The sequence below is a fragment of the Amblyomma americanum genome, chromosome 6 (genome assembly GCF_052857255.1).
Source record: "Amblyomma americanum isolate KBUSLIRL-KWMA chromosome 6, ASM5285725v1, whole genome shotgun sequence".
Taxonomy (NCBI): Eukaryota; Metazoa; Arthropoda; class Arachnida; order Ixodida; family Ixodidae; genus Amblyomma; species Amblyomma americanum.
Window position 1 is genome coordinate 38,521,860 of NC_135502.1, and position 22,185 is coordinate 38,544,044.

Genomic DNA, 22,185 nt, shown 5'->3' on the forward strand with positions numbered 1-22,185 from the left:
CTGCTGTTAAAAAAATGACGCCACTGGGATTTGCTCACGGCTGCTTAGGTATTTCTGACTTAAGCATTTAACGTATTTTGAAAGGTTAAAAGGCAAAAGTACAAATCCTTAATATTTTCCTAGTTAATTAGAGAGCAAAAATACTGTGAAGTATAAAGGGCAGCTGTCAACAATCGTGATTTGATTGAACTTAAGCACACACACGTCTGTGACTAGTCCATGCTTTGTTTACTCAGACGGATCTACTTGCTTGTGCCAAAAATTGGTTCATCTGAACGCTCCTAAAGAAAACAGACTCTAATAGCAAAGGAGGTTAGAAGTATAGATAAAACTTGCATCACCAAACAAAGACATAAGGAAACGAAAACTTCCACACATGGGCGCAGAGAAAACACGGTTCGCGCAGTCATTAAAGAAGGATTTTAATATCGCTAGCCTATAAAATAACTATAAAATAACATAATTTGTTTCCAACATTTTTTTAACGCAGGAGAGCGCTTAACCTTTACATTAGCGCACCTCGGCGTCTGTCACGACCGCGGTTTTTTGTCTGAACACAAAAACCTGGTAATTCATCTAGGTGGGCCTGGAAGAAGACAATGAAGTATAAACTGCTGATGATGATACGTCACCAAGATAACAATAACAACAACCTCGACGGAATATATGAAGTTCTAAGTATTGTCTTTGAAAATGCTTATTGACCAAATTCAATATGTACGCCCGAGGTAGGAGTCCCAATTTCAGGATTCTATTGGTCGAAGCTGCTACGACGACCCTCTTTACGAGTCATGTCAGGCTCTCGGGGCCTGCGCAGAGCTGGGCGGCCTGGTACGCAGTTCTGTTCTGTTTACACTACAGGTGCCCCAACTTACAGTATCGCCTCCTGACTTGTCTGAAAGCGGTTTTAAACAGCAATTTTTGGCTCAGAAGTGACTGAAAATGCAATTCTAAAGGTAACACGCACTCAAAGGACACGCTAAGTGACATGCGCATTATCAATTATTGGTGTTAAAAAAAATAGACAATTATTTTTAACAAGGGGATTTGAACTGCCGTCTTACGCGTCCAAAAAGCTAGCAATAATCCACTGCGCCCCATAACTTTTTTTTCTCTCACGTGGTATCTGCACCATCGAAAGATGGGAATGAGGACTCTTAATTGTGTTTCTTTTTTTCGTCCTCATAAAATTCCATCTATTCGCCACCAAGTGGCGCTGCTTAACCGGTGGCTCTGACAGGACAGTGCCATGCTTCTGTGGAAGCTCCCTTGAATAAGTAGAAAAAGCACCTCAGGAAAGGGGCGCAGCTGTCCAGAGAAGCCATCTACCTCTCGCCGTTTGGTTGCGCTTGACCATGCGAGGGGGAGGGCATTACCAGGAGTGGATAGGCACGTGCGTTCCTACAGTAACCTCATTTACCCTGTGCGTCGTAATTCTTAAAGAGCAACTGCACAGGCTTTAGAAATCGGCGAGCTTAAAGAAGTCGAATGTGTGAAACTTGCAGGTAAAGCAAGCGAAGTTCTTTTGGGCTAGCATTTGAAATGGTGACGTAATCACCAAGTAAAGTCGGGACGGTCTTCAAGCTTCTCCGCAGCGAATGGGGCCAAGTGGGAGAGGGGGGGGGGGGGGGGGGGGGGCAAAATGAAGTCATCGAAGGCACCGGTTAATTTCCAACGCATAAAAGCTCGCTTTGAACCAAAAAAAAACAACACCAACAAAGCCAAAGTCCGCCGAGTTCTGTTTGGCACTATCCAAAGAGGTATGGCAGGGTTTGGTTGACGGCAGATGTAATTTGAAACTTACCTTTCGTGACGTCACAATGAGCTTCTCCGCATTTCTGCGGTGCTCTGAGAAAAAGCCTGTATTCAATCGTCGGCTACGTTTCTATTTTTAACGCTAACGCAAAAACATTTGGCATCCTTTAACTACAGCCTCTATAGATTTGAGTCCTAGAATATCGCGGAATTCTCAAAAAGTAGGGGAGTTGCGCTTTTAAAATGCGGCATATGACTTCAGCATGGGTTCCGTTTTCGGCTGTCGTGCATCCTCTTCTGCCATTTAGACGGTTGACTGTTAATTAAATTATCGGTGCGCAACAGGTTCTTATCTGCGTAGACAGGTTCTTATCTGCGACATACTCTATCGGTAATATGATAATAATGGCGACGGAGGCTCTAAGAAGCGGCAGCAAGACGAAACATTCGTTTCTTTTTTGCACAGGCTGTGGAACACCATTCGAGCGACTACGTCTTCCGACTGTGGGCGCTCGGTAACCACCCGTCCATCTGCGGCCAATGTGGCATTATTCAGAACAACCGTGGACTCAAGTGGTACACAGGACTGAGTGGACTGAACCTGAACGTCGGAGCCGTCCACGTGAGTCCCAGTACTATCGTCACTGTCCTCCCTTTGAGCGTGCTGCGTATTCCCGCCAAAAGTGTTGCCACCAATTTTTCTTTCTCTTATACCTATGCGCAAGCGCCAGCTTTGAGTTCTAATTAATGTTACAAGTTAACTGAGCAATACTTGTTGGGGGGCTAGTTGGTGCATGTTTCCAGAAAAGGGTTGTAGAGCTGAAAAAAGACAACACATCGCTTGCTATGCGTTGTCTTTTTTCGGCGCTACAGCCCTTTTCTGGATAAAGTTATTGCCAGAAAGTGTCCATGCCAGTCCACAATTACCGAAAAGTGTAGTAGGCCTTTAGCAGCCCATCTGCGTCTGCGACAGGTAACCGGCAGGTGGCAACAAAGGGCATAGTCCTCGTTTCAGGTCATAGGCACAAACTAGCAGTTTTCAAACTAAGTTTTTGGGCTCAAATTTTAGCTTGTTCGTCGTCTCTTTTTAAAACACAATGTTTTACATCACTGGGCATTGGCAGCTTGAAAGTGTAGAGAAAAGTACGTTAGATGGTGGCTTTACCGGAAAACGAAGTCCATCCTCTAAGCAAGGTTGATCGATGCTGTTTGGTTGCACAATTTTTTTTCAAGGCATGCGCTTTCTCAGAGTCTTATACGGCACGGAAACTGCTATGATCTGTACGACCGAAATTAATTCCGCGCCATGCCGTTAGGTTGCGCTGGTCAAACCCTCTCCAGGATACCAAGAGACGACCGGTGCGAAACTTATACGTATACGTCAGTGATAACTAGTTGGAGCAAAAACTTAGCACTTCCACCCCTCTGCGACTCCAGCGAGCAAAGTAGAGAGGAAGTGAATTTCAACGCCATCTGATTCCTCCTCTCTGCTGTGGCACTTTAATTGCTTCTTTGCCTCAATGCATGACTGGCATGCAGAAAAGCAAATAGTCTTTGTGAAGGAGATGGCTTTTTTTTTTTCGCATGGCGTAGCCATTGGATTGTTTAATAACTTATTAAAAAGAGTAACCAGCACAGCGAACTTAGATATCCACAGGGACCCCTAACTACAATATGTGTTGGCAATGCGCAAGAATTAAAGACAGTTGATGCCTTTGCGTTGAGTTTTATGTCATTCGTGCAAGGTGGCGTTTGCGGACCCCTGCACGCCTGACTGCACACAACCATAAGAAGATCCATAATCTGGGTATCTCGTTTAATGCTGGCTTGCTCTCAATATGTATTGCTTTTTCGGGCGTTCAGTGCGTATGTGCACATAAGCAGTAAGTCAGTTATCTCTTTACAAATGCAGAAATACAATTACGGCCATCATACTTGAAGCAGCACACAATGATGTCGGTCTGTGTAATCTAAAAATAGCCAAAATAACACCTACACTCAAGCAGTGTGTGTACATCGATATGTGCCTTTAATACTTGCTAATTGATTTTCGTTCCTCTCATAAAAACAGAACACTCCGCATTGGAGACTCCGAGATATCCCCAACCATTACGGCATCGACTCTCGTGGTGGAATAGAACAGGCCTATGTCATCATGCTATCTCGCTACTTCAACTTCACGTATGTATGAGCGCAAGCGGGTGCGCCTGAACAGAGTTGAAAAGAGGAGGACGTATTTCCTGCTCCAGCCATCTTTCCATTTTTTTTTTTGCCCACTTTTCGGCTATGGAAATCTGCGCCTCTCTCTCTCTCTCTCTCAACCACACGCACACATGTGAGCACACACCTCGTGCAAACATTTTCCAGCACAGCCCACACACGAACACTTAATACAATACTGTGAATACCATGGTTAAAAGACCCTCTGACCAGGAACTGAGTGATACGACAATAAGACATTAGATAGAGGAGTCAGGCTACTGTTCACGCGCAAGATCTCATGTACAAGGTTAGTAGGTACAAGGTTTACACATATATGTACGTATATATTATATATATACATTATGTCTGACACTCGTGTTATTGGGACTTAGGTAATTCTAGCTTAATATGTAATACCTAACCCTATGCTCTGTCACTGCTTGTTAAAAGGGGCTGCGGACCTTGTCAAGCCACAAAAGGCTTTTTGTTTCGCGGTCCTCAACATTGCAGTGTTGAAATAAATTGAATTGAATTGAATTGAAAACAGTGTTCATATTGTCCTTCATCATTTGATGTCAGCAATTGGGAAGGCACGCAGGAAGAAATATATGTGACACACGCAATGCTTGTGCCTGCAGTAGGACTCACCAGCGGAGTCAGCGGTGGAATTTTATGTCTCAGTTTCAGCCATTACATCACTTCCGCGAGTTATTGCAGCTTCTGCCGAAATAAGAAAGAACAGCTGCACGACATCGATACGCCGATCTCCAAATCGGACGGTCTACCAACGAATTGATCGGTTATCTGTGCGGAGCAATCTATGATGATGATGATGATGATGGTGGTGGTGGTGGTGGTGGTGGTGGTGGTGGTGGTGGTGGTGGTGGTGCACATTTATCAAGAATCACTCCAGCTGCTTGACGCGAGAAATTCCTCTCCATTCGTCACTTTTGAATGCGCGCTGAGTAGTTGGATGCGACTGTAAATGTGCAAGCTCAAGATGTCGGATCCACGAAGGAAAGCATTTCAGGACCGTCTGACCGTCATTTCGTGAAACCGTTAAAGAGTTCTCTGCAGTGAAAGAAACCTATATCCGAAAAAGTGTCCGTAGTTGATTGTAAACGTCTCTGTGGTGTGTAAGATACATCAGCGATAAGGCCTCGAATCGCAAAAGTAGCGTGAATTTAAAGAAGCCATCTGCATGAGCGCGCAAATAGGCATTAGTTCAGGCGCCAGCTTAGAAAGAGCAGTTTTGCATAACGTTTAGTAAAAAGTCTGCAAAGCTGTATGTTACGCAGAGAAACAAAATGAGCGCTTCTTGACCCCGATGAAATGCAGTCTGCAAGGAGTGCACACAGGAGATTAACACTGCGACGTGAATGAGGGATTTAGAGGGTTAGCAGCCTCAAGGCAGGGGCAGTTCCTTTCATTTGTCAAGGAAGGCTCGATGATTTATTTAAAGGGCCAGCCGGTGTGGGTACCGAAGAAGTTTTCGAAACCTTTAGAGTCACCAAAGAAATAATGTACATAGATGATGCAATTTCCCTGGACGTGTGGTGTGTGACCTGCCGTAGTGGGCTTCTCGCAGCGGTTACGTCACACCCAAGTTCGACTGAGATGAATAAATTCTTGATTCTTGACAAAGTGGTCTCAGGTTGCATAAAGCTGCGCACTGAGACTGCGAAGCTTTGCCTTCAGGGAAATAAATGGCGCAGAACTCCCGAGGTGTAATTTCATGCGCATGCTGGTATGAACATATGCGCGTTTTTCATTCTCTTGCTTGTTGCTCATTTGTAACTTCACCCGGTGCAGACGCGCCGGAGTGGTTTTTAACGAATCCGCTCTGCGCTATGCATCTTTAAATAATGGGTAGCTCGGTGCATAAAATATGCGGTGAGGACGAAAAGTATCCCTCAACACGAAACGGCACGCCACCGCCTGGGCAGCTGAATCTCCCGGTTGACAGTGTTGCTGTTCCGCCTCATTAGCCTCATAAGGGTGGTGATCTTTTTCAGAGCTGTGTGTTTTTCAATGATTAATGACGCGATTCGGTCCTCCTATCTTCCTGTTGCCATTTTTTATTTTGTTTACAGCATCAACGAAAAGGGAACTTGCTGGATGTAATTGTTACATGAAAGTTCGGTGTTTACGGCATTGTTATGACGGCATTGTTCTTGCAAAGAGTTAAAAGTGCTACAACCTTTTGTTTTTTTGCATGTATTCTTTGTTTTTGTTGTTTCCTTCTGCCGCCTTACTGATAGTGGGGTCTTGTTTTCTGCACCACTGTTGCTTACTGTTGCTGGCGATTATTGTTTTATTTATTTGGTATTTTTCCGCCTGCCAGGTGCTTAGGCCTTGCTTAGTGTATCAGTGTTGCTGGGTTACTGCCCCACTTTGTTTGCTGTGTCACTGTTCTCGTTGATATGTGCCCTCTGTTCCGATGCGCAACGCGGTGGTTAGACCTCGTCAGTAGACATCCAAGTCTTTTAACAACTACCTGTGGATACCATGTGATGTCGTCTCAAATAAAATGAATGAATGAATGAATGAATGAATGAATGAATGAATGAATGAATGAATGAATGAATGAATGAATGAATGAATGAATGAATGAATGAATGAAAATATCAACACTGCCTCTCTCGATGCTGATGCTGTGCAAAAATAACATTGGCTGTATTCTTGCAGGTATGACGTAGTTCCGGACTCTGAGAGCAAGTTCGGTGGACTGGACGGAGATAAGTGGAGCGGCATGATTGGCCAAGTGCACCGTAAGGTGTGCCAGCACTCTTTGCAAGCGCATGTCAACTATAATGGCTATATACCACACATCGCCTTCTGTCTGGCCAGCCTTTCGTCGAGTTCCCGAAGCAGTTCTTTGCTTTTATTGTGGACTGTGGGATTTTAACGCCCCGAAGCGACTCAGGTTATTAGGGACACTGCAGTGGAGTTCTCCGGATTAATTTAGAACACCACCCTCATTAAAATGGTCTATAGACAGTCTATAGACTTCTTATAGACTCTATTGCCTTCCTATAGATATTTATTTTGTCTGTTCATAATCTATAGACTGCCTATAGACAAAAGTCCACTAAAAGAGTATGGCCGTAACTCTATAGATTGTCTATAGACTGTCTATAGGATTTGCATTGCCTATTGACTGTTCTTTGGGGTTTGTCTACAGAGAGTCTAGAGACATTATAGACAGAAGTTTATGGACAGTCTGAAGACTGTCTAAAGAAATTTTTGTAAGAGCAGGTTTCTTTTTTTTTTAAGGTGCCCTGACATCGAACAGCTCACGGGCATTTTTATATTTCGCCTCGATCAAAATACATCCGCTGCGGCCGCGATCGAACCCGCGACCTTGGTACCAGCAGCCGAACACCAAAGCCACTGAGCCACCGCGGCGGGAAAGAAGTAGAGTTCTGACACAATTGGTAATACAAAATGAACTACGAGAAGGAACTTCGCCAAATGGCGCTCGTCGACTGCGTGGTCCCGTTCACCTCGCAGGAGAGCTGTGTTGAAATTTGAGGACTGGTTCAACGAGCCTTCAGGGCACTGGGAACGAAGGAACAAAAAAATATACGCGTCAACAAAAGTAAACTTGGCAGCGCTTGTCGGGTACCACCAGGCGCGGTTATTAATGCGCGCCATGAGAGTTAACCGCCCATTCAGTCCGCTACTTGGCTTTCAGGCGCACGCGCGCCACCCAGGCAGCATGAGAAACGACCGTTCGAGCCTCCCGCTGAGCCTCAGGCCCGAGCTTGTCTCGCTCGTACGACGGCTCAATTAAGCAGTCGCGCTGGCCACTCTAATGTAATACTGCAGAGCCGCGAACGAATATATGCGCCAGTGGGACTGTGGAACTTGCATCCACCGTGTCAAGGTCAGGAACTGGACGCTGTGCCGTTGTGCCCCGTCTCCCAAGGTGCTATCAGCACAAAAAGCTGCCAGCAGTCTGTCGATAGGAAGAAAAGACCCTTGCGATTTTGTTGGTTCGTCGTTCTACAGGTCGACCTAGAAAGAGGCATTGCATAGATGAGCCTTGCATAGAAAGCAGACCAGTTGAAAGGGAAGGGCACATAATGAATAGCCTGTTGAAGCGTGAAAATTTTGGCCAGCCAGTAGTTCATCTTTACGCACAGTGCACAACCGAATCGGACAAAAATAAAATGAGAAAGAGGGCGGCAACGATCATTACTCACAACTAGTGTCACCCAGAAGACTCCACATTTGGTGAACGTGCACGCAGCGTCTTTTTTTTTTTGCTCAGGCGAGAACACGGAATAAGAATGGAGTGGGACGCATCTGGCAGGTTCTTTCAGATAATGAATGGCATATTACGAACATCCCTCAAGATAAAAGTATACAACACTTGTACCTACTCATCTATGGGCAGAAACGCGAAGGCTAATGAAAAGGGTTCAGCTCAAGCTAAGAGCAGCACAGCGAGCTATGGATATTTAAGAGACCGGAAGCGGGCGGAGTGGGTGAGGAAACAAACGCGGGTTAATCAGATCCTAGTCGAAATCAAGAGGAAGAAATGGGCTTGGGCAGGGCATGTAATGCGAAGGCAAGATAACCGCTGGTCCTTAAGGGTAACGGAGTGGATTCCAAGAGAAGGCAAGCGTAGCAAGAGGCTGCAGAATGTTAGGTGGGCGGATGAAATCAAGACCTTTGATGGGATACAGTGGCCGCAGCCGGCAAAGGACAGGTTTAATTGGGGATACATGCGAGAGGCCTTTGCCATGCAGTGGGTGTAGTCAGGCTGATGATGGTGATGATGATGATGTACACGGAATAGTAAACCACGCTTTTACCTCCACTCTTTTATCTTAGTTTCTCATTTCAAAGCACTTCGCACAATGCGCGGTCACCACAGGCTAGAAACAGCGGCAAGAAAAATGTGAACGCAATCTTAAAGTTCATTATGTGGACATAACAAAAAAAGCAATGCCTTAAAAACCGTAAATATAACACCGCATGTAAAGGCGTAGTAGCAATGGTTACAAAACAGAACAGTTAGTTTAACATTTTATCTGGCCGAAAGTGTTTTTTCTGAAGGCATGAAGTTGCTTCATTAACGAAATTGCAAGTGGGAACAAGTGTACAACGCTGGCAAAAATAACAAAACGTAATCAAAGTGCAGTCCAAATGCGCCTTCATTCCGCACGATACCTTTGATATCGTGGTTGACACTGTGACAGTGTGACTGAGCTGCAAATAATGAATTTATTCGTGCAGCATCAGTTCAGTCACGATGCCGGTGCCGCAGTCATAATCACTATTGAACATTGAATTTGATCACTCAGGAAGTGGACTTCGCCTTGGGCGGCCTGAGCGTGTTCTACTTCCGATTCCTGTTCATCGACTTCGTCTATCCGTACATAACGGATGTGTTCGCCTTCGTTTCCAAGGCACCCACTCGGATCCCTCTCACACAGGCTATCGTGTACCCTTTTCAGAAGCAGGTAAGAGTGAGTTCGTAATGCCTCCTCTTTGCCGAAGAACTTTTTTCTTAATTTTTATCAACTTAAACGGACGTACGCACGAAGTCAAAATTTTATAAAATGCACTACAAGCGAAACCTAATTACACCTTTGTCTTTGCGTGCAGACAGGAATTGGATACATATTAATAATAATTTGTTTTTTGGGGAAAGGAAATGGCGCAGCATCTGCCCCATATATAGTTGGACACCTGAACCGCGCCGTTACGGAAGGGATAAAGTAAGGACTGAGAGAAGAAAGGAAGAAAGAGGTGCCGTAGTGGAGGGCTGCGGAATAATTTCGACCACTTGAGGATCTTTAACGCGCACTGACATCGCACAGCACACGGGCGCCTTAGCGTTTCGCCCCCATCGAAACGCAGCCGCCGCGGTCGGGTTCGAACCCGGGAACTCCGGGTCAGTAGCCGAGCACCCTAACCACTGAGCACCGTGGCGGGGGAATTGGATACACGCAGTTGAATTGTGACTGAACGAAACACACTGCATCACTAAACGTCGAACAACGCGCCCTAGATGTAAATAAATTAAATTGCTACGCTAAAGCTTCGTTCTATAAACTCGTGACAGCGGGTGTACATAGTCGCGGTTAATCTAAACCTCTACGGGCGACCTGTGTAAAAAAGAACATAATGAGCGACGTGGGCACAACTCTCCTCTAGCTTGAAAACAAGCTTTTTCGTGTTATAAAGCGCTCGTGTTTGCCATGCCGGGATGCAGCGCGCTCCATGGCGCAGGTGTGGACGGCGCTCTTCGCCTCACTTCTGGTGGCGTGGTCTGCTCTGGTCCTGCTGCGCCGCTGGACACCGCGGGACAGACTGGTCGGCTCTGAGCCGGACGTCTGGCTGCTGTTCGCAACGCTCGTTCGGCAGAGTGGGTCGCCTTTCTCTTGTTGCCTCACTGCTTCCAACTTCTGTTCGGACATTCAGTCATTTAAGACACGTATACGATGCCATAACACACATTCTTTTTTATTTTTATTCGAGAAGTGTGCCATGAGGCATAAGTTGAAAAAGGAAGGGGGGCGGGGGAGTAATGCACGGGATTGAAAGTTAAAAGAAGGCTTCATAGTCATCAGGCAGGTTAAATACATGATGGACAAAGGTTTTTCCCACTAATCAGCCCTGTCCTACGCTAGCCTCATTTAGACAGCCCCAGCAAATCTCCTAATATCATCACCCGAATAGACTGCCCGTTATCTTCCCCTGGATTGCTGGTTTGGTTTGGTATGGTTTGGTGTATGGGGGTTTAACGTCCCAAAGCGACTCAGGCTATGAGGGGCGCCGTAGTGGAGCGCTCCCTATAATTTCGACCACCTGGGGTTCTTTAACGGGCACTAACATCGCGCAGTAGACGGGCTTCTAGAATTTCGACTCTACCGAAATTCGACCACCGCTGCCGAGATCGAAGCCGCATCTTTCGGGTCAGCAGCCGAGCGCCATAACTACCCCCGCATTGCGTTTCCTTCCTAATTGTATTTGAACGCGGTAGCATTAGAGGCCCCGTTCTAGGGAAAAGCCGTCGTCCGCCCGCGTCGCGAAAAAAGTGACCGTCGATTTGCGTAGTTGGGCCAAATGCGAATTAGCTGCGCTAGCACTGTGCGGTCATTGTTTTGCATTGTTATCTTGATTTTGCACTCATTATCCCGATATTTTTATGTGGTTAAAGTGGGATACCAAGTGCATTCTGTGTGTTGTGTGCGTTTGCATGGCGTGGCTGAAGGACAGTAGATAGGCGACACACTGTTAATTACATTCATTCTGTGTGTGCATATCAGTAACGGCTCCAGTTGTGCAGAAAATCCGACGACGTCGGCGTTGCCGTTGTTGTTAGCGGAAAAGTAGGTGGCCCACCTGTCAACCAGGTGACGTAACCTTGTGACGTCATCACAACCTGTCCATCACGGCAGGTGGCAAACGCCTATTAGCCGGAGGGCCAGAACGCATCGCTTAACCGCTGCACCACTGCGCCAGTAGTGCTGATGATGGTAGTGATTTTTTTGGCTCAAGGGAATCTGGCGCCAAAGAGCGCCATGGCACAAGGTATTTTATTTTGCTCAAGGTAAGGTCAAAGACCCATTTCCCAGGCACTTCACCCTGAATAAGCCGAGCACTATGCCAGGGGAAGCTTGTAACTGTAGTATCACAGCTGGGTACCCGGCGGCACTGAGGATCGAACCTCGCACGTCGTAGTGCAGCACTGAAAAACGCTTTCAATAACACTGATTTCTGGAGCGAAAAGCTCCACTTCTCGCATGCAAGGCTCAAGGTCAAATAACGCTCGGATTTGACCTCTAACTGTAGGCTCGCCGCAGGCGTGGCTATGACGTCATGCCACGGGATCTGTCGCAGCTGTTACCGCTCGTTCCGCTGCTGCGCCGCGCAGCCCTGCGCCAAAGCTAAACCATGTCTAACCATGCTTAATGGAACTTTCACTCTGTATAAGATGGCTCAGCCGAGTTGAGCAACAGGCAATTTTTTTTTTACTCGTTGCAACGGCATCCAAGGTGACTGGAGCAGCGAGTACCGCACTCTGAGCTTCCGCTGCCTGCTGACTGCGTGGCTGCTGTTGGCCCTGGTGGCCTCCAACTCGTACAGCTGCCTGCTGCTGTCCTTCATGAGCGTGCCTGCTTTCTCGCCGCACGTCGACACGCCGGAGAAGCTGCAGGAGGCCATCCTGGAAGGGCGGTACACTGCCGGCACATCCAACGGCACCGCCCAGTTCACCCTCATCATGGTAAAGGCGACGAACGGAGCAGTACTGTTTTGCTGACCTCCACGGCCCTCTCCTGTTTTTCGTCAACGCTTTCGGGTTGGATACTTGAAAAGCTGAAAATTCAAAGCGCTTCCTTCCGATCACATATATGATCACAATGTGCCACAGGCTAAAGGCTGCATAGGTTGAAAGTTTACCAGCACCGACGTCACTCGCCATCTGGTGACGTCACTTCTCTCAACCCAATGAGAATTATCCGGTTTGGCGACGTCACTTCATTCCAGCCAATGAGAATTCTCCGGTATCGTGACGTCACTTGCCTCCAGCCAATGGGCGAAATTAATGACCGACACATTTTTTTTTCCGATGATACTTTTTATCCTGTAGCACTAAAAAGCATCCAAACACTAAAAAATAAACACAAATTAGGAAACCCTATTGAGGTAATGTAGTTGGAAATTGTTTCGCAGGAGGTTATAGAGACTTGGTTGAGAAGGTCATACAGAAATGAAGTGCGCGGTGGCCGCTACATGTGGCGTATTCTGAGCACTATAATCACAAGGGAAATCTGAAATCGTCGAACGCCCAGCAGCAATGGCTCAGCTTTGTGCTTCCAAGCCCGAGATAGCAGCGGTAATTACGACTGCCCCGTATTGTGATAACAGCGGTACACTGGGAATTCGATGCTTGCAAAGGACACCAGGAGGCCGAAGACATCCCCTGAGCGATCATGGCTCACAGTAGAGTCCTGCGCTGTAAAATTATAAAGAACCGAAATCAGAAAATCTGACGCACAAGCCCTGGTGTTTTGTATTCAGATAGACTGTGCTATTCTTTAAACAAACACACTGACCTCAGATGTATCTAAATCCACTTATTATTGATCCTGATTTAATGAATAAAAGTCAACGACGCTACGAGCGGGTTAAAAGAAGTCTGTATAATTATGTTTATTGGTTGATTATATCTTGTTCTTGGCATATGTACACGAGGTCATCATGGCGAGCAAAAAATAAATAAACGAGGTATCATACCTCCATACGATTAGAATTAAGTTCCCCTTTCTGGTACACATGAAAGACCGATGAAGCCGAAAAGGGGTCATCTTCCTTGCTCTTGGGGTGATTGCTCTACATTTCCGGGCATTAGGCCTTTAGCTCCTTTTTCTCCTAGTACTTTAATTCTGTGCATCGGCGAGTCCTTAAGGCACTTTTCCGGATTAAATACGTCACAATGACGCGCAAACGTGCAAGGAACACGTAGTTACATGCTTTTTACAAGACCAGGCACATCAATTTTACCATGAAAAATGTATAGTGCAGCAAAGTAGCTTCACTTAAGCGCCTATAGGGACACGGTGATGCGGCCTTAACAAGGAACGTGCAATCCAAACAGGTCCTTAGTCCGAATTTGGGGGTATCCGTCCGTATCCGGGGTGCCTGTTGCTGCAGAAATCGCTTGAGCGAACGTGGCTACTGCAACGCGCCTCTCTCTTCAATCCGACGCTGCGACGAGCTGCGCGGCCAACGCATGCGCAGTAACGGTGGCTTATCTCCGCCAACTGCGCTCTTCTCCCTGGCGCCGCGCGCACCCATTCTCCTGGCCACCTTGTGCCTGGCTCCGCCTCCTGTCCCGCCCGCCGCCTCTCCTCCGCGGTGGCCAGCAGCGCGGATGGCGCCATATTACAGCTCTCGCTGTAAAATATACGATTTTCTAGCGATGCCAAGAAAGTGCACTGAATGGCAACGACCGGACTGCAGGAAGCTCGCGAGGGGCCGACGGCAACAGTTCGCGCTTCCATGCTTGGCCGTCCGGACCTGTTGGTTCCGAACAAGCAGAGGGGGCTGGCCATGGCTATGCGCGAGAATTACGCCTACATCGACACCAAGCGAGGACTGCGCGCCGCCTTGCACGACCTGCACGCCAAGAGCATCGAGGTCTCTTCGGGCCACGTGGGCACCACCATCATGTCTCTCGCTACGCACAAGACCTGCTTCTACAGGAACGCCTTCTCCACAGTGTAAGTGCCACAGTGAGCGTCTATACACAGTTATTAGTGAGTTTTAACATAGAGTATGCCGTCCTCCGTGACCGCTTATCGCGGCTGCCTCCCGCCAATAGGCACGCGCTGACGGCCACGAGGCGTCAGGTTCGCACGTAGATGACCTGAAGCCGGCTCGTCGTCGCTATGGATGCATACACATTGCTGGAGCTGACGTTCACAGTGAAGCGCTGTACTAAATCTATTAGCACCTGAAAACCAGGGGCATGCAGTATGGCGCCACTTCTAATACATAGACCGCAAAGCCACCCCCTGCGCCTTTAACGGCCAGATTACAGCGCATATAAGAAATAGCGCACCCAACAATGCCTCACGGTTGCGTTTTCACCGGTTTTATGAACAGTTGGCATGAGAATTATCTTAGAGACACTAAGGAGAAATTGACGTTGTCTTGTATAAATACCTACCCTTCTAAGGACAAACACGCTTTCACTGAAAACGAAACTTTTACAAGATGGAAAAGGCAAAAAAATGAATGACAGGTGCCGCCATCACCGGCCAGTTTTACAAGTGAATTGCATGTGTCGACACATAAGTAGCGGATCCCAGAGGCTAGGCTACTCAGCCGTTCACTTGAATTTGGTGATCACAGAGTCGTTTTTAGATGTCGCGAGGTCACGAGCTTGAACCGAGTGACGGGAAATATCTTTAAATGAAATTTTCTTAGAATTTAAAGCGCCTTTATTTACCACCGGACGAACATGAGCACACCCATAAAAAACTATGAAATCGATTTTTACTAGAAACGAAAGTTGGAAGTTGCCCTCGGCGTCCGTTTAATGAGGACGCCGTGCTAACAGAGCCTCTCGTTCTCGGTAAAAATCCGGCTTCTCCCGATGCCCACGTTCCGAATAGATTTTTGAAAAATCGGGTTAAGCCCAATTTCTAGCTGCAAATCTGTCCTCAAGAAAATGCAATTTACGACAGCGCAAAGCTGAAGGCACCACTTTAGAGCCAGCGTGGGTCTCGTAGTTATCCTAGAGCGGCATTCTTTTTAAATGTTTATTTAGCGCTTATTATCCACGGCTTGGCTTAATCAGAGGAAGAGTTCGAAAAGTACGCTGGACGTCAGCGGAAGTATACTATACCGCCGTCATACTAGCGTGCACCATACATGACCGTTACACATGCTAACGACGTCTTGCTCCAAAGTTCCGAGAAATAGAGGAGGAAAGACAGGAAGCTTCTCCAAGGCCGCTGTGAGTTTAAAACGGCCGCTATTATTTTGAATGAGTTTTTCTCCCAGAGGGCTAACAAAAGAAAGCATAGCTAAATACGAAAGTGGTTCTAGCAGGTGTTTGTTAAATAGCTGCTAGTAACCAGTTCGCAACAAGCTAATAAGAAGCAACATTTGATTTCGCAAAAAGTTTCGTTATGCATCCTGTCATTCCCAAATTGTGTAAAAAAATTATGAGAAAAAAAGCATTCGATGCAGCGTACAAAAAATGAGCGCTAGTAGTGAATTATCTCCACCGAAAAAAACTCGAGTCACGAATCCTTCCTTGAAAACTGAAAACCGCTGTTTGTACCCGAATTTGAGCACGAAATATAACCAGCAATTTTCGCCATCTGAATCTCGAAAGACGTAAGCCTGGAAACGAAGGACCGTATAAATGTAGTACCTTCTGCCTTCAGGTAGATACACCGGGGCTTACCGCCTCAAATTACGTTACATTACAAACACAAAGAAAATAGGGGTATCATTAACAGACAGGAAGAGGGCGGCGTGGATGAGATGACAAATTAGTGTCAATGGTATTCTAACTGAAATCAGGTCGAAAAGGGCTTGCGCAGGGCGTGTAATGTGAATAACAGACGAGGGATCGTCTCTCAGAGCAACGGAGTGAATTCTAGGGAAAACGAAATGTGGCTATCATTGAGAATTACGAGTAGCACATAGCTCGAACAATGCCGGTGTTTAATAAAGGTGACCTCTTTATTGTTGGTCACTGCCAACCCATTTCATTAAATTCTACTCCATGTAAGCTTACGGAACATATAATTTGAAACTACGTGCGCAGCCGCATTTTCGAAAAAAAAAATTGCCCCATTTCAGCACGAGAACCGGAAAAGACTTTCGACCATCACTGCATATGAGCTTGCCCGTTTATGAAGTGGCGCTTTCACTTGCTATGGAAGAGCAGAAACACATGACATTCCTTGACGTCAGTAAAGCTTTCGGCTGCGTTTCCCCAAGCAAATTAATATTAAAACTCTAATGCAGAAGTGTTCCACTAACGATCGTAAAATAGGTTCATGCTGATCTTTCTAACAGAAAACACTTTTTCTCATCTGAGGCTCTGCCCAGGGGCTGCCAAAAAGCGTCCTTGGCTGGCCATGTTTCATTCTCAATCTGTATTAATTATATCATTGCTTCCATCGACATCACATCCGTCAGCACGAGACAGTACGCAGAAGTCGTACTCTGCACCATCTGCTGTGTGGATGACGTAGCGTGTTTGAATGGGGACTTTAAGGGTGTTTGCAAAGGGTGTATAGACTGGCCCATAAACTGCTAACAGTGTTGAAGCAAAGAGTTATGGTATAACTCAACTCTCAGTACAAATGAGGAGCGCCACTGTCTTTCCAAACTACAGCGTAATTAGTTCTAATGTAATCTCAAGCTGCTGTACCAAACTGCTGTCACCTGTTTCGTCTCCAACTGTAGATCCAAGCGGCTTGTCGAGTCTGGCCACTTCCTCAAGTGGGAGCGCGAAGACCAGCCCGTGCGACCCAAGCTGAAGCAGAGCCACTTCAAGGACATTGAACTGTCGGACGTGTACAGCCATGGCACAATTCTGATCGCGGGCTTCTGCCTGGCGCTCCTCGCCCTGGCTGGCGAATATGCGCATTCCCGATGTGAGTAACACTTCGGAGACATAATGCACGACAGGATCCCTGTGTGTCCTCTATACCCGAGTATTTTTCGGTACTTACTGTTTGCAACAGAAAGAAGGTTCAGTCGTGAATGTCTAACATCGGTAGAGGCTGCGCCGGCTACTACTCCCTATGTTGCGCTTGCACACGAAGCACGGAGGCGAAATCCTTGCTGAGCCGGATCGAGGGCTGCGGCAATCTTCTTCTGAGTCCTTCTAAGCGAAAACGCCTATGTATTGCGATTTCCAATTTTTGTGTAGACCATGCATTTATCTAACGTTTTTTATGAGAAAAAAAAAATGGTAATTTGCGCATCTCCTCCCCGGAGTGCAGGCCTAATTTTAGTTACATGTTTTCTTCTCTGTAGTGATGCATAAAACAATATAATGCACAGTTCGCCCTTTGGTATTCGCCTACAGCCGTTAAATAGCTTATAACTTAATTTATTCTCTAATCCTGTTTTGGTTTCGGTTTCATCAACCGAACGATGGCGATGACGTCAAAGGTGGCTTTAGGTCATGTGATGCAAGAAAAAAACTGCAACATAATTGACGATACCTAATTTTGGTTCACTACAAACTTTAAGCCAGCCTGCTTCAAGAACAGGACTGAGAACAAACGATGTATTAGCGGTTTTATTGCAGTTTTTTTTTATGCCTCACGCGACCTAAAGCCACCTTTGACGTCACGCCCATCGTTCAGTCATTGAAACCCAAACCGAAACAGCGTCAAGACAAACTTACATTCTAAATTATTTTTTAGCGATCTTGGGTGGAGTACCGCGGGGCGATACATCCATACAAATATCTAAAGCATCACTTCAAAGAAGAAACCACAAAAGCAAAAATTCGGTACCTAAAGTCCTTTAAATCCGCCGCTTGACTACGCTGTGATGGGACGATGTGAGAGAGAGAGATATAGGCAACCGGGACAGGAAACTGCGCGACGGTCGCTGAAAGAAAAATAATTCTTGTTTCAGATACGCCCCGCGCCACTCTTTCTTGACGTCGCATCATAGTGTTGCAGCGCAGTTACACGTATACAATGTCATCGCGCCAAGTGGCTCACCACAACCCCCTATGAAAATAGGCGGGCTTTGCGCTGCTGAAGTGTGCACAAAAGACGCTGACTGTTCACTCTGGTGTCGAGACAGCCGCGGCCAATGAGCCACTGTTGATTCACCTTCCCTTGCGGAAGGACCATGAAGTCTACTATAACTTATGGAGGGGGCATTAGTGTTCCGACGCTTGAAGATAGCTTCATGACTAACAGGAAAACGCGTTTCCGAAACGCTTACTGCAAACCGTGTCTGCGGTCTCTTTTACACAGTCGTGTTTTGCGTGACTCACAAGGGAACTGACCGAATAATTGACTTGTTTCTTCTCTTTATTTTCATTCGGCGCCTTGAGTACACCTAGCACTTACAACCGCCTTGGATACTATGCAAGGCGTATTAGTTCATTACTATCCTGAATCACTTTTTCTCTCTGTCATGAGGTACAAAAAAAAAAACTTTGGGTGTCTCCTTAACCACATTCTTGAAGAAGAAAATGCGATAGAATTTAGGTTACCTGCAGTGGCGTCTACAATGAGCGTCTAATCGTGTGCTTGCGTTTCCCGCCAGAACTCCGGTTAGAATCGGTTCCACTGCCCATATATGGTATGCATGAATCATCACCCTCTAGAACATTCGAGTGCCTTTCATTGGGTTATCATATGGGATTATACTAATCTGACTAAATAATCCATATTAATCCATTTTATGCGGCGAGCCAACTTTCAAACTTTGGAGGTCTTCACATTTTAAATTTTGACCGTGCACAATGATTGGTTCACCGATAGTCGCGGGGTGTTGATGGCGTCACGACCCTCTCAACCGCACTCATAGATCGCGGCAGCCCTTATATCCCTAGTGGTGCAGTGGTTCAGAGGTTAAGCGACGCGCCACTGACCCAGCAGGAGGCTGTTTCAAACGCCACCACTGTGGCTTGTGAGAACCAGGTTGCTATTCTCGAGCTTCCGTAAGTTTCATGCGCAGAGCCACGGTGGACAGGTGGCAACTGTATTGAATTTGACAATGGTAACCCCATGTCATGTGACCCCAACAGACCAATCACGAAATTTCCTTACGGAGAAACCGGAAACTGCATGACGACAGCTTAATGCTATCTCATTAAAAATCTAGTGTTCTCACTCTCCACGTAAGCAAAGAAGCCTACCTCGTTGTACCCCGCCTTAGCTCCCCACTACCTCGGAAGCTGTACCTCGCCCGTCCCAACTCCATACTTCCTCGTAAATTGTACCCTGCCCGTACTACACGGCACCTCAGAAAATATACTTCGCCCCAACTCCATGGTACCTCGATAGCAGCACCTTGCCCCGATTCAACAGTGCCTGGTAGCACTGCATGGTAGCACTAGTTACCATGTCGCAGCCAGTTAATCAAAAGCACCAACTAGCCCGACTTTCTTCTTTAATATCAGCAGCTGTACCTCATGCAAACTCTATGGTACCTCAAAGTTCTACCTTACCACAACTCCATGGTACTTAAGCAGTTGTACCTGACCACAACTCTATGACACCTTGTTAGCTGTACTCTGCCCTAACTACATGATACCTTAAAAGTTGTACCCTGCCTAGACTTAGACTGCCATAAAGACGCCTTAGTGCATAAGGATTGCTGCGGACGCTTCATTTTCGCGCCGCGAAGGAGAAAATTTACAGCCCTTCATGATTTGTCGCATTCGCAAAGAACAGAAGTCAAATATGACGTCGCCGAATCGTGACTCAATTGTTTCGCTTACCTCTCTCCCTTCCCTCCACACCTCTCCCCCTTTCCTTTTCTGACAAAAGACGTCGCAAGGGCTGTCGCAAAGCACGGAAACCTCCAGGGCCAACACCGTCTCGTCGACCACACTCTGAAAGCGACAAACTACTCCGTGGAGCGGCCGCGACGTAGTAAGAAGCCGCCGCAGACGCAGCAGCATCAGCAGCAGCAGCGTCGGCGGCGAGGCAGCAAACGGTCGGCGCCCGCGCAGCCCTCGCTGCCTCCCGTGAGCTGGCCTCGGCGGTGGGAGACGCGGGTCGTGGGTCAGTCGGGTTTCAAGCGCGTCTCCATAAATCTCGGCCCGCACGCGTTTCCCAAGAGAGGAGTGCCGAGCACCACTTCCGGAGGGCAGCCGGTGGCGGCCGCTGTGGCAACTAGACACGAGCGCCGTGTGCTACCGCGCTTGGCACCCGTGAGCACCTAGAGCGGGGAGGCACTGGGGAGGGGGGGGGGGGGGGGGGAAGGGGGGGGGGCTTCGCTGATTCGTGATGCTGTCTCGCTGGATGTTGTGCACGGTGTGATTAACGATGAGTGGTACTACAGAGTCCGCCCAACTGTATTCAATATTGAAGGGCGAAAAACGCACGGTCATCAAAAAAAAAAATCGAAGGGGACACCAAAGCTCATATGACGCGATAGAGTTAATTAGTTAATGCCCATATACGCATGCATGCGGAATTGGTCACTCTCAACTATACATTCGTATGTCCCTGGGAGCCCTCATATCGCTCCTGGCGCAATGGTGCAGCGGTTAAGGGACGCGCCACTGCCCTGCGATGACAGGTACCGCCACCGGTGGGGCTTGTGCGATCCAAGTAGATTTTCCCGAGCAAGCTCTCGCGACCAACCATTAATTTAACTGCCAGCTGCCAGTGTGGTTAGTTTTCTCACAATCCGGTGGGTAGGTTGTGATGGCCCCACAAGGTCACGTGACCTGGGTCGCTTCTCCGGTGGTGGCTGCCTGGGCCACCCCACGCTACCCTATATATATTTATCGCTCACAGCGCCAGCGCCGGATTTTCTGCGTAACGGGGCCTTTAACGCTAACGTGGTACAAAAATCGCGTTTATTTCACGTACTTAATATTCCTTGCACCCATGCGGCATGACGCTGACTGAAATTTCGCGAAAAATAGTGTTCTTTTATAGACAGGTGAGCTGATGACTCATTGCGCCCAAAACAGCACGAAAAAGAAGCCACAGTGGATTGATTGATTGATTGATCAATTGATCAATTGATCGATTGATCGATCGATTGATTGATTGATTGATTGATGGATCGATTGATTGATTGATTAATTGATGGATCGATGGATTGATTGATTGATTGATTGATTGACTGACTGATTGATTGATTGATTGACTGATTCCGGTAAAAGTGCTTGCAGTCAACGGCGGGGTGTACCTCGTGCTTTGCTTCACTTTCAATGTACTGAAAACGCCCTTAATATCGGTACTGAATTCGCATGGGAAGAAGCAATGTGCAGTATTCGATCCATATCGATTCAAGGAGCTGTTTATTGTTTAGCGCTGTGTCACCAGATTTGTGAGCTTCTTGTCGTATAATTGTACAAGCTCCTGATTTTCCTAAGCAAATGCCCTTTGCATGTGTTGAGTCAGTAATTAGTGTAGCATTAAATAAAAAATAAACGTTGTGTTGTTTACCTCCTGCCTCATTATTTCGACCAGTTAAAGATGCCGAAATACCCGTCCTCATATGCCCTTGCCTTTCCGTCATCGTGAGTCTCGGAAGATTCCCAAATTAAAAGTCATTTCGCCCTTGAAAACTGGATCTTAAGCTCAATAAGTCTCTGAGGAATAATTCTCGAAACCCCGTCCACATAACCACTAATGACCTCTTGATTCTGCCGAATACCATCCCACGTTGCGCTGACTGGAAATTGGAACCCGCGTTTACATGAACGCGACGGCAGAGTACCGCAGTGGGAAGTGTACAGCATCAAGGCATGGATGAAGGCGCGTAAAAGAATGTTGCAAAGAGGTTCTTACGTTCCTCACTTAATAAAAAAGGGAACAAATTCGAATGAAATGTTATCCATATCTAAAACTGGCGTAGCCAACCTTCCAACTCTACTTTTGTGAATCGGAAGCAAAATTACACCGACTGCTATTGCGACGGTTCGCATAAATCAACTCAGAAATCGACTTCCTCGTTTAACATATTCTTTCCGAGCACGTCATGCGGCTTATAGGACGTGTTATGCGGTATTAGATCGCC

General features: G+C 46.9%; 1 protein-coding gene across 1 annotated transcript; it reads left to right on the forward strand.

Annotated features, from left to right (window-relative positions):
* Window positions 1-715: 715 nt before the first annotated feature.
* Window positions 716-20,371, forward strand: LOC144095215 (putative glutamate receptor). The gene is made up of 11 exons (XM_077629002.1): window positions 716-728; window positions 818-831; window positions 2,222-2,377; window positions 3,827-3,936; window positions 6,646-6,733; window positions 9,273-9,431; window positions 10,204-10,339; window positions 11,973-12,202; window positions 13,942-14,201; window positions 16,912-17,102; window positions 19,974-20,371. The coding sequence occupies exons 1-11, from the start codon at window positions 716-718 to the stop codon at window positions 20,369-20,371; spliced, it is 1,755 nt and encodes a 584-aa protein (XP_077485128.1).
* The last annotated feature ends 1,814 nt before the right edge of the window (window positions 20,372-22,185 follow it).